The 12,894-nt window shown below is 40.2% G+C and overlaps 1 protein-coding gene across 12 annotated transcripts in view; it reads left to right on the top strand.

The window, feature by feature from the left end:
- Positions 1-12,894, top strand: part of OSBPL9 (oxysterol binding protein like 9) — a 175,305-nt gene that overhangs the window by 161,103 nt on the left and 1,308 nt on the right. For 10 of the 12 annotated variants that reach the window (XM_070468164.1, XM_070468163.1, XM_070468172.1 and 7 more), the window contains 8 exons: positions 4,559-4,644; positions 6,809-6,980; positions 8,421-8,505; positions 9,262-9,372; positions 9,596-9,659; positions 9,779-9,919; positions 11,376-11,454; positions 11,961-12,052. In XM_070468164.1, the coding sequence (XP_070324265.1) occupies positions 4,559-4,644; positions 6,809-6,980; positions 8,421-8,505; positions 9,262-9,372; positions 9,596-9,659; positions 9,779-9,919; positions 11,376-11,454; positions 11,961-12,052 (830 nt within the window). Of the gene's footprint in view, positions 1-4,558; positions 4,645-6,808; positions 6,981-8,420; positions 8,506-9,261; positions 9,373-9,595; positions 9,660-9,778; positions 9,920-10,130; positions 10,559-11,375; positions 11,455-11,960; positions 12,053-12,894 lie in introns of those variants that run through there. The other 2 variants (XR_011487874.1, XM_070468167.1) reach the window with 2 other exon arrangements.

The raw sequence follows: 12,894 nt of genomic DNA, 5'->3' as shown, positions 1-12,894 counted from the left end.
TAAAAATTTCTACCCCAAACCTAAGAACAGAAGCACAAGGCTAGCATTAATTTGTGCAACAAACATACTTGCTGGGGAAGTTCTAGGTAAGAGAATATTTGCAGGAGCTTGCCTCCAGAATTTTTTCATTGATCATTAGATTGATTGTATAATTGCTGGAGCAGAACTGTCACTTCAAATTTGAGAAATACAGCTTCATTTTAGATATTGATGTTTATATTTCTTTTCTACACCTTCTACCTTGGTTGGGTTTGGTCTCCAATAATGGAAGAGCCACCTAGTAGTATCTTGAACAATACTAGGTTTACCGTTCTCAGGAAATGAGAAGTCCAGAAACAGAGTAGTTCCAGGATTGATGAATTCATAGTGGGCCAACCATGTGAGAAACAATCTAGGTCCTGACATTCTAGGTCCTGAGAAACAATCTAGGTCCTGAATGCATGCTGACATTCACACTCAGACCCGTCTTCCCATCATTGAAAAATGACTGCCACACTTCCAGTTAATTACATCCTTATGCAGGTATGTCAAGAGGCAGGAAAAATAATTCTCTTCGTGAATTTTAGTGTTGGTATAGGGAGAACATCCTTTTCCGCAGTGGCCCGTCAGACTTCCAGTTGAATCGCATTGGCCCGCGCTCAGCCAGTGTGCATGCATAAGCCAGTCACTGGCAAAAGAGGTTAATAGATTGGTTTAGGTTAATCTACATTCACCCCTTGGGGTGTGGGAGGGCCCTGTGACTCATAGCAACCTATAACCCATACCTGAACTGAATCAAAGTTCTTTCGGTAGGGATATGTATAGGCAACCAGAAGGATGTGCTACGATCAATTGTGTAATTCTTACCTGACATAGTTTCCTCTGCCATATGCTCCATGTTTGGGTTTTGTAGCCACTAAAAGTTTGTTAATTCTTGCTAACTTATTAGATATTTTAGAAATCTTTATTGGCGTACACGGTAGTGGTTGTCAGCAGATTCTGAAATCTTGATCCCCTCGTGCATTTCAAAGTATTATTACAATAATGCCTTAAATTTGTATCTCATTTTCCTACTTATAATAATATCTTCTCACCTCAAATATTTTCTAAAAAGAGTTATTTTGCAAATATGTCATAAGTGTTTGGAAACATTACTATAAAGTCACATCCTGTTTACCTCACTTGGTCTTCAGAACAGTCCTAAGACTTAAGCAAGGCATATAATTATCCTCCTTTTACAGAAACTTTCAGATGTTGAATAAATTTTCTGTGGCCTCCTCACACCAAAATAAGTATTTGAACTCAGGTTAAAGACAGCCTAGTCCAGCTCACTTATATCAGTGTTTCAGCAACTTAACATAATGGCATGTATCCAGATAGTGCTAAAAACAATGAAGAAGATCTGTTCAATGAGAGTTCTTAAGACAAATTTTAAGTAGGGAGGGAAAAATTTTTTTTTTTTGATTACACATCAAATCAAACTTATGGTCTTTGGCCATGTCTTCTTTTTCAAATTGCATGTTCTGTTCTTTTGTTCATTTTTCTGCTGGCAGTAGTAATCTTTTTCTTGTTGATTTGCAAGACCTTTTTATATATTGAGATATTTAGCCCTGTCTTGTTCTTTTTCAGTCTTACTTAGTAATGTATAATCTCTGTATTCTCCCAGAGTGGTAGAAAATTACACCAAGCTTACTCGCCAATTTAAGCATATTTATACTATGAATATAATATAGGTGTTCTGAGGAACATTTAAACTCAGGAGTCTGATAGTAAACATTCCACATGTTAGAGCTGTAGGGGTTCTTTCCAGGCTGTGCTGTTCTGTCATTCCTCTCTGTATGCAGCAGCAGCGGTACTGGTCCACTGGGCAGTCCCTGTCACGCTCGCTTTCTGCCGCCCTCCCTCCCGTGTCCCCCCTCCATTATCTCCATGTCTCCATGTCTCCTCTCTATTACAGCCTACTCTCTGAGGCTTTTCTCTAGCGCCACCTCAATATGTTGTTTCTCAGCTTTGCCCTCATTGTGGTTTCCCAAACAGAGCATGATGTTTTGCCTCTCCTGAATTTCCAGAGTACATTGAACATCTCCTGGATGCTCCTCTCTTCATGGAATTCTCCAGGCAAGAATACTGGAGTGGATAGCCATTCTCCAGGGGATATTCCCAGCTCAGGGATCAAACCCAGGCCTCCCACATTGCAGGCAGAGTCTTTACCATTTGAGCTACCAGGGAAGCCCAATATTTATCACATTCTACCTAAAAGTTAAATACTGGTATTATTCTCTCAGTTAACCTTTGCTGCTTCCATCGCATTTACCACAGGTTCTTGAATATTGCAGTAATGACCACATTTAAAGGCATCTTTGGTTACTGTGATGCTCAACTGCCAAAATGAGTAATGTCTGACCTGATACAGACTTCAAAAACTCTTCCTCTATTTGTAATAAAATTCTTTTCTTAATTGATTAATCTTAATCTTATTCTTTTTCCCCATATTACAGTTTCTTCTCTTAATTTTTAAGTTTCTATATTATATTTATTTTTGGCTGCACTGGATCTTTGTTGCTGTGCATGGACTCGTCTCTAGTTGCAGTGAGTGGGGCCTACGCTTCAGTTGCGGTGCACGGGTTTCTCATTGCAGCAGCTTCTCTTGTTGAGGAACACAAGCCCTTGGGCACGCTGGCTTCAATAGTTGGGGCACATAGGCTCAGTTGCCCCGCAGCATTGTGGAATTTTATCTTTTTGGTCCAGGGACGGAACCCTTGTCTTCTGCGTTGGCAAATGGATTCTTAAACCACTGTACCACCCAGGAAGTCCTCCAACTTCTTTTCTTTACTTTCTCCTCTGCCACTTTCCCAGGCCCTCAGCATTTTTCTTCATGGGCCCGGCCTCCTGAAGAAAGAGTTGGTGGAATCCCATCTTTATTCTCTTCTTCATTTTGTTTATTCCTTCAGTTACTTACTAAAAATTTCTTAGTTTGTAATAGTAGCTGAAATGCAAGTACAAATAAGTATGGTTCTTGCATTCTAGGAGCTCATTGTTTACTTGAGAACACAGATCCAGTAGATAAATTTCCTTAGGCACTTACGATGATAGAGACGCAACAGTAGAGAGGAATGTGTATAGACCCCATACCCCCAAAGTTAAACAGAGCCCATTTTGGATTCCACTTAACAACAGGGCAGTGAGAAAATTTCTCACCCATTTGAGCTTCATTTTTCTCCACTGGTTCCAAATAGGAAAAGGAGTACGTCAAGGCTGTATATTGGCACCCTGCTTATTTAACTTATATGCAGAGTATATCATAAGAAACGCTGAGCTGGAAGAAGCACAAGCTGGAATCAAGACTGCTGGGAGAAATATCAATAACCTCAGATATGCAGATGACACCACCCTTATGGCAAAAAGTGAAGAAGAACTAAAGAGCCTCTTGATGAAAGTGAAAGAGGAGAGTGAAAAAGTTGGCTTAAAGCTCAACATTAGGAAAACTAAGATCATGGCATCTGATCCCATCACTTCATGACAAATAGATGGGGAAACAGTGTCAGAATTTATTTTGGGGGGCTCCAAAATCACTGCAGATGGTGATTGCAGCCATGAAATTAAAAAACGCTTACTTCTTGGAAGGAAAGTTACGACCAACCTAGGCAGCATATTAAAAAGCAGAGACTTTACTTTGTTAACAAAGGTCCATCTAGTCAAGGCTCTGGTTTTTCCAGTGGTCATGTATGGATGAGAGTCGGACTCTAAAGAAAGCTGAACGCCAAAAAATGGATGCTTTTGAACTGTGGTGTTGGAGAAGACTCTTGAGAGTCCCTTGGACTGCAAGGAGATTCAGCCAGTCCATCCTAAAGGAGATCAGTCCTGGGTGCTCATTGGAAGGACTGATGTTGAAGCTGAAACTCCATTACTTTGGCCACCTGATGCAAAGAGCTGACTCATTTGAAAAGACCCTGATGCTGGGAAAGATTGAAGGCAGGAGAAGGGGACGACAGAGGATGAGATGGTTAGATGGCATCACTGACTCAATGGACATGAGTTTGGGTAAACTCCAGGAGTTGGTGATGGACAGAGAGGCCTGGTGTGCTGCAGTTCATGGGGTCGCAAAGAATTGGACACGACTGAGCGACAGAACTTAACTGAACTTTCTCCACTGTAAAATAAGGATGATAATTTCTTCTTAACAAGATGGTTGTATGATTTAATAAGATAATGTGTGTATGTGATGCTCCAGAAGGTCAAAGATATCAAAGGGTTGCTACTGCATAGTTGTTATTGCTAAAATTTTGATGATTGATTCAGGGAGCCAAAGAGAGGTTGCTCAGAGAAAGTGACATTTGAACATTCAGAATCTCTGTCTTTCATCTTTTAGGCAGGTTAATGGGCATTTCTGAATCAGAACAGTTTGAGAAGTAGGTATCAAAAGCATGCCTGGGCAGTACTTGGTGGATGTTACTGTGATTGAAATCAGGTTTTTTTTTTTGTTCTCATTTACGTGTTTTTCTTTTTAAATGCAGCTCAGCAGTCTTATATATCTGTAGTGGAATTTGATTCTCAAGGGTCAAATATGTTTGTTTTTCAGGTAGTTCTTCCAACATTTATTCTTGAAAGAAGATCTCTTTTAGAAATGTATGCAGACTTTTTTGCTCATCCGGACCTGTTTGTGAGGTATTTGACTTGATATAGTAGCTTCCACTTTTTTAAAGATGTTACTCATTACCTTTCTGCCTTTGCAGGATAGATTCCTTTGCCTTTCAAGATGTTTCTGAGGGAAAAAGGCATTGAATCTTTTGTTTGTATTAGATGCCTCTTTGCTTAGGTTATCTGGTGCTGATACTGTTAGTCAACCAAGTTGAACACCTTAAAAAATCTTGAGCACCTACTAGTAAGGCAGCCAGTATTTACAGAGCTTTTTTTGATCTAGGAGTTGGTAATCACTATCAAATTATTGATACTACATCCTGATGAAGTTGAGTTATTTGAGTTTAACAAACTTCTCTAAAGCACTAGTTTTTTGTCAGCACTTTATTATGAGCTGGAAAGGGAAAGAGTTGCAGTGTCTGCATTTGAGGAGTTTATAGTCCAGTGTCCAGATTACAGACTGATTCATAAATTTTAAATACAAAAATTACAGTATTAGATATATGTATAAAGGACAGGAGTAATCTAAAGGTGGGTTTGATTTATGAGGAGGTGAGTGAGTTCACATTGCTTTTCACTGGTAGCAGGAGCATTTTCTTTGTAACAGGATGTTCTAATCTGTCTTCTCTGATTGCATTCCTTGGCCTTGGACTGTGATTTACTAAAGCCAGATACAAATCACTGAAGTTTCACAGTGGGTGGGCACATTGGATGACACTGATATGTAACTTCTTAATGAGGATTTTAAGAGATTCATTTAACCATTTCCCAAAGGGCAGAAATTAAATATGGCATTGTTTAAATTCATACAAAGTTGAACAAATAAAATGTAAGCATTTATTGATAATAGAAAGTACCAGTTATTCATTTTATATAGATTTGAGGTTTAAGGATAATTTTTATGTATGAGAATTTAGATCCCTAGAAGGAACCATTTAAAAACTATAGAAATACAGCTAAAACACCAATAGATACGATTAAGTGTAATTCTAAAAATTCTAACTCTCCCAAAAAGGAGGAAAGGAAATACAATAGAACAAAGAATAAAGGGGCCAAATAGAAAACAAATGCCATGATGATAGAGTTAAACCCAGCTATATTCATAGTACGTTAAATGTGAATATCATATATACTCCATTTAAGAGAACAGTGATTTTTAAGCCTGGATTAAAAAAAAAAAAAGATTGATGTGTACTCTGTTTGATTGGTTAAAAGTAAAAGGATAGGTCTTCCCTTGTGGCTTAGCTGGTAAAAGTAAAAGGATGGACAGAGAGATACCATGTAAAACACTAAGCATAGCAAAGCCGGTGTTGTTGTATTAGTATCAGACAAAAAATACTTTTTAAGGTAAGAAATATTACCAGAGACAAGTAGGGCTATTTCATAAGAGTCAATTTATCAGTGTAAATATGTAAAACAGCTTCAAACTATATGCAGCAAAAATTGAGTAAAGGAAGAAATAGACAAATACACAATCACAGTTGGAAATTCCTCCCTCAGGAATTGATTGAACAGCAGGCACCTCTCCCCACCCCTCTGAGAATCAGTGGGACTATGGAAGATCTAGTTAACCTTTCTAAAACATTACCAAACACTATAACATAGTCTTTCTAAGTGCACGTGGAACATTCATCAAGATGTACTATATAATAGGAAGACTTAATAAATTTAAAATAATTGGAACCATATGGAATATATCCACTGATCTTTGAAGAATTAAATTAGAAATCAGTAACATAGATACATCCAGAAAATCTCCAACTGTTTTGCAATTAAACAGTGCACTAACAAGTATGAAGTTATGGAAAAAGCAAAACTAATGGTACTGGAAACCAGAAACAGTGTTTGCCTCAGGGTTAAGGGGTGAGGATTGCTTGGAAAGGAGGATGGGGAAACCTGGGGGTAATGGAAATATTCTGTATCTTGATTGTATGTCATTATTAAGTACAATCAAGACATAGAACATTTCCCTTACACCCAAGATTAATTAAATGGATATATGCATTTTTCAGATTCATGAAACCAAACAATTGAGACTGGTATGTTTGATTATGTGTATTATGCTTCAGTTTTAAAAAGGAGCTGAGGTGGTTACTGGTCCTAGGTCCTCTCAGCCTGGCTTTGGGGGTGGACCATGCTGAGGGGTACTGTCAAAACGCAGGATGTTAAATTTTGTCTTTCTTCCTTGCAGTATTAGTGACCAGAAGGATGCCAGAGACCGAATGGTTCAGGTTGTGAAGTGGTATCTCTCAGCCTTTCACGCAGGAAGGAAAGGATCGGTTGCCAAAAAGCCATACAACCCCATTTTGGGTGAAATCTTTCAGTGTCACTGGACACTACCAAATGATACTGAAGAGAATGCGGTGAGTTCTCCACTAATGTTTTTAATTGTCTTAGTTCTTTATTTTGAGAAGCCTACTTTTTTTTTTTCATTTATTTTTATTAGTTGGAGGCTAATTACTTTACAATATTGTAGTGGTGTTTGCCATACATTGACATGAATCAGCCATGGATTTACATGTGTTCCCCATCCTGATCCTCCCTCCCACCTCCCTCCCCATCCCATCCCTCTGGGTCATCCCAGTGCACCTGCCCTGAGCACTTGTCTTATGCATCAAACCTGGACTGGCAATCTGTTTCACACTTGATAATATACATGTATCTTAGTACTTAGTTCTTAATGTACTGATTCAAGATTTCATTTTATTTGGCGGCAGATGATAGTGGTAAAGGCACTGATTAAAAGATGTTTACCACCCATAAAAGAACAATGTTGTTGGATCAGCATGTTTTGAATATAGTGAGCAAAGGAAAAGAGTGGTGTGAGATGAGGATAGAAATTGAGAAATAAGATCATGCAAGTCCTCATGGACCATAAGGATAATTTTATGACTTATCAAGAACTCATTTTTGTAATGAAGAGGTTATTATGATTATTTTGTGGCAGAGGAGTTGAAAAGAGGCAAAAATAGAAGCAAGGAAACCATTGACACTTTGGCATTATTCCAGGAGAATAGTTGATTCAAGTTATATTTTGGAGCCAGAGCTTTTAGATTGTGGGAGGTAAGTTAGAGATGAATCCTTGCATGTGGGCTGGTGCTATTTACTACAAAGGGAAGGATTGGATTTGGAGAGGGAGAAGTCTAGAACTCCCAATTTGAAATATAACGTATGGCAAGTCTCTTAGACATGTAAGTGGACTGTCAGATAGGGAGTTAGAAAGAATCTGGAGTTCAAGAGATGAAAAAATAAGCCCATAGCCCACAGTGGTTGGCACATAACAATCTCTCAGTAAATGTAACTCTCCATATTTTTCCCTTTCCGAATGATGCATTACATGTAATCCTGCTTCCCAGGTGGCCTCTGGAGAAGGAAGTGGCACCCCACTCCAGTATTCTTCGCTGGGAAATCCCATGGACAGAGGAGCCTGACAAGCTACAATCCATGGGGCTGCCAAAAGTCACACATGACTGAGCAGCTGAGCACACACACACTGAGGACACAAGCAGTGTGTGTCTGTTCTTGGTCATTTTGCAGACCTTGATAAGTACCTGTTCTGTGCCAGGCTTGGCCCTAAGTTTGACGCATGATCCTTGCCTTCCTGCATGTCTTAGAGAGACTTACAGAGAGCAGTCATTCCAATAGTGTAATTAAGTGCTGCAGGAAAACTGTATATGAGATGCTTTGTGAGTGTAGAGGAGAGAGCATTTAACCACCTTATGAGACAGAGACTCCAGTTATTAGATTCTCTGCATGTTGTTTGTTTCCACATCAAAAGAAAATGATGTTCTGTTTGCTTGCAGGAGCTAGTTTCAGAAGGACCAGTTCCCTGGGTTTCCAAGAATAGTGTAACGTTTGTGGCTGAGCAGGTTTCTCATCATCCACCCAGTAAGTGACAGAGCTCTTCAGCTACATCCACTTTCAAACTGTTGTCTAAAGAGGGTCATAGAAAGCTCTGTAACTGAGGTCTCTGCACTGTCCTCATGTTTAATGGCTAGCTGTGTCTTCCCAGTCCTGTGAAGATTGGTTTGTCATATCTGTTATGAGTTCCAAAGACTCTCTTAGCTTCATTGATTAATTAATATAAAAAGAAGGGATTGGGAAGCCAACTTTTAATGCTTCTAAAGTCATCTTTCACATCATGAGCTGTGCTGTAGCGATCTCAACAACTCTGAAGACAATTCATATAAAACAGATGTAGTTTCAGTATGGTTTGTTCCTAGCACAGTGAAAGAATGCATGTCTTCCTATGTTACTTGCTGGATGCCATGTTAAGACTGATTATGCTGTATGGGTCCAGGTCTGGACTGGGGCAGCAGCATGCTTGCTGATCAGAACAGACAGACCCTTTGTTTTTAAGCCCTGGGATTGGCCTCCTGGTTCAGGAAGTTCTTCCCCATGTGGTCCTGAACAGTGGCTTGCACTGGGGGAAACGGTGTAAAGGGCAGGTGGGTAATTCCTGACCATATTCAAGGCTGTTCTTTGAAAGGTAAAGGATTTTCCCCATGCAGCCAGTTTCTCTGAGTTAAGGGAGCTGGGGGTGGGGGGGCATGTATGTTTGTGGGGGGGCATGTATGTTTATGGTGTGTATGTATATAAATAAAATGAGGCTATATAGTGCACTAACTGAAACAATTTCTCCAGTTTCAGCCTTTTATGCTGAGTGTTTTAATAAGAAGATACAATTCAATGCTCATATCTGGACCAAATCAAAATTCCTTGGCATGTCAATTGGGGTACACAACATAGGGCAGGGTAAGTCTGCGGGCTTTGGGTGGACTACATAGTGTTAATGGGAGAACTCTGTGTCATTCTTATGTGTGCCGGACATCTGTCTAGTGAGAGGAAATGACCCCAGAAAGTCAGGTGGGATGTCATTTTGTGCAGGGACGCAACTGTGTTGGGGGTGAGCGCCAAGTTGAGATGCAAGAGTGATTATCCCTAAACTGAATGGAGATTCCATCCCTTCTCTCCACAGGCTGTGTCTCGTGTCTCGAGCATGATGAACATTACATTCTCACGTTCCCCAATGGTTATGGCAGGCAAGTAGAGCTGGTCCGTTTCTCTGATGCGCAAGCAGTAGACCCTGCTGTTCTTTAAGTTGTGCCCCTCCTTTCTTTCCTCTGAACTGTCAGCCTTACTGTAACTTTTGATTTTGCAGGTCTATCCTCACAGTGCCCTGGGTGGAACTAGGCGGAGAATGCAATATTAATTGTTCCAAAACTGGCTATAGTGCAAATATCGTCTTCCACACTAAACCTTTCTATGGGGGCAAGAAGCACAGAATTACTGCTGAGATTTTGTAGGTATTTTGTTTTTCTGCTTCGATGCTCCTTCTGCATCTCTGAAATAGTTTTCCTTTTGTCTTGAACTATAATTTCCATCAAAAATTGATCATTTTAATGGTCCTGTCTTTGTAAACTTATTTTACATGCTGTGTCTCTTCCTAAAATCCCATCTCAGAAGGGAGACCTAAGAACAGTCTGAGGTCACTGGTGGGATTTCTTTCCTAGGAACCTGACTTGCAAATAGGAAACTTAAGGAGTCTTCCTGGATCTCCTAGCTAACCCAGATTATGTATGCCTAACTCATTATTGCTGGATTGGACCATGAGCTTGTCCATACAGGAGACCCTGTGGGTAGGTAGTGTCTCAAAGCCCTTGTAGTCCTTGTTTTTTTGTGTGCCTTTGCTGGGGAAAAACAGTAACCATTGTATCTTTGGTTCTGTTTGACGCTCCAGGATTAGATGAAGATGGCTGTGCTGTCCCAAGTCAGCAGTCAGCTGGGTTCAGAGCCTGCCTAGACAAGGAGACCCTGCAGGGATTTCTCTGTCCTCAGAGGCCTCACTGGGAGCAGTGTTGCAGATGGCCGACACAGGATTGGTTAACCAGTTTTTTAGGGAGATAATTTAATTTTGATGATGGAGTCAACATCCAGAAAATTCTTGGAAGGAAGGAAGGAGGAAGGGACCATGAACAAAAGATGAAGTTTACTAAGGAACACTGTAAAATCCAAAATATTACTGCAGTCAGGAAATAGGGACAGAGCTTAGGGAGCAGCACAATTCACTGCTATAATGTAAGTGCCCCCCTCAAGACAGGCAGGCGGGAGAAAAAGGATGTCCAGAACAAAAACATGGGTGGGCCTGCTTCTCAGAGTTCCTTACAGCAACCAGCACCAAGAGGAATTGCTAGCAGATTTTTTGGCCAGTCACAGTAATTTATAATAAACTGCCTTCTGAAAGAGTGCTTGGTGGGCTCCTTAGATAACATCTTAATATTATGGCCCAGCCTGAAGATGAAAGTCTGGTCTCCATCATTGTATCCTTAAGCAACGCCTTCGCTGACCCTCTTCGTAGCAGTGTTGCCCTTGATCTCCTGTGTGGGGTCACCTGGACGTAATAGCACTTGGCACCCAGAATTTCAGTGGCAGTGTCTCCCCACTAGACTGCGAAGAGCTCGAGTTTGTAGTCTGCTGTGGTCCCAGCACCTAACAACTCTCATACCCACAGTTTCTGGGATCTTGAGTCCATTAGCAGCATCTTTAGGGCATTAATTCTTGTAGTTGGCTCTGAGAAAACCAGTTTAATTAATCTGCCTTCCCAAATAAACCAGTTTTATTAATCTACCTTTACAGTTGCTCTTCTGTGTTCTGCTCTGGGTAGGTAGGCCACAACTGACAAGATTCTTTGGTAGAGAAATTTCAATTTGAGACTGATACAAATGTATTTTAATGTTTGTTTTTTGTTTTTAATGTAGTTCTCCAAATGACAAGAAGTCTTTCTGCTCCATTGAAGGGGAGTGGAATGGTGTAATGTATGCAAAATACTCAACAGGGGTAAGAACATGTGTTTTGCCACTTGTTTTTAGGCTTCATTGAATCGTAGCCTGTCCCTTACTCTGGCTTCCTTCATCTGGAAATTTTAACCACCAAGATGAGCTCTAATGCCATCTCTTAAAGCCAAGCCTTTTCCTTCTTCCACCTTTCCCCAGCAGTACAGAATGATTTTTACTTTCCTGTCCCCTTAAAATACTCAGGAATAATATATGGGAAAAAGTGGTCAGAGTACTTAACATTAGGATTAGTTGTTTAGCTAGTCCAAGATATTACATCCCAATCATGTTACATCCCAACACATAGCTACATTGAAAATACCTATTTTTACCAAGAGCCTTTACCAAGACTTAAACGATTTAGGCTTTAGGTTGCATATGGAACTCATTGTCTACATCACTAACATATTGTGAGGTTTCATTATTAAATCTGTTAATGAGAAAAGTTGGCTTTTTCTCTTAGAACAATGTGAACAATAAAACATCTACCTACCTTTTCTGTTTTTTTAGGAAAATGTAGTTTTTATAGATACCAAGAAGTTGCCTATAATTAAAAAGAAAGTAAGGAAGCTGGAAGATCAGAATGAGTACGAATCCCGCTGGTAAGGAGACAACATAACTATAGCAGCAATGCTCTTGCTATTGGCCAGGCAAGGTGCAGGGCCAGGTTGCAGACTGCATAGCAGGGTGTAACAGCACAGGTGGAGTCTGAATGCCTGGGTTCATACGGTGCTCCCCTCTTCTCTTGCACTGTAACGTTGACTGTAAGCTAACCTGTCTTTGCATCCTTTCCTGAAATGGAAACCACCTCAGCACTGCTACAAGAACTAAATGAGATGTAGATGGAGCCCATGTATGATGCTTGACATATGATAAGTATCAAGTGGATGTTGGCTTATCACCATCTTTGTAGACTGTCTGTATATACGGATATAGATACATCTCAAAACATCTTTAGGTCTTAAAAAACTTAAAAACTTGAAAGAATAAACAGTCTTATTTGCCTGGATGCTTGTTCATAGTTATAAGTGGAAATCTATAGACTTTTACGCTCTGCTGCTCACACGAGGGGATCTTAGGATGGCTACTTTTCTAATCCTTATGCATCCTCATTTAGAAAAGCCTGGTCCAAATTACCATCTTCCAGGCCTTAAGAAGCCAGATCTCCTCCCCCCACCCCCAGCTTTAAGCCTCTGCAATGCTTCTCTTGACCCTTACTCTATATTCAAACTGCTTCTCCCAGATTAATTCATTCCAGGGGAGTCTTTATGAAATGGAACGTCTCAGCTCCTCTCATCTCCCGTTTAGTTTATTTAATATAAACTGCTGTTCCCTGAGGTTATTTAATATAAGGGGACACTGACGCCCTAGAGAGGTGAACTGACAGCCCCAAGGTCGCATCACTAATTTAGAGGTACAGCGAAAAGTAGTCTCAGTTGATCTT

This window comes from Odocoileus virginianus, chromosome 5 (assembly GCF_023699985.2).
Source record: "Odocoileus virginianus isolate 20LAN1187 ecotype Illinois chromosome 5, Ovbor_1.2, whole genome shotgun sequence".
Classification (NCBI taxonomy): domain Eukaryota; kingdom Metazoa; phylum Chordata; class Mammalia; order Artiodactyla; family Cervidae; genus Odocoileus; species Odocoileus virginianus.
The sequence above is the reverse complement of the archived record's forward strand: the minus strand, read 5'-3'. Positions and strand labels throughout refer to the sequence as shown.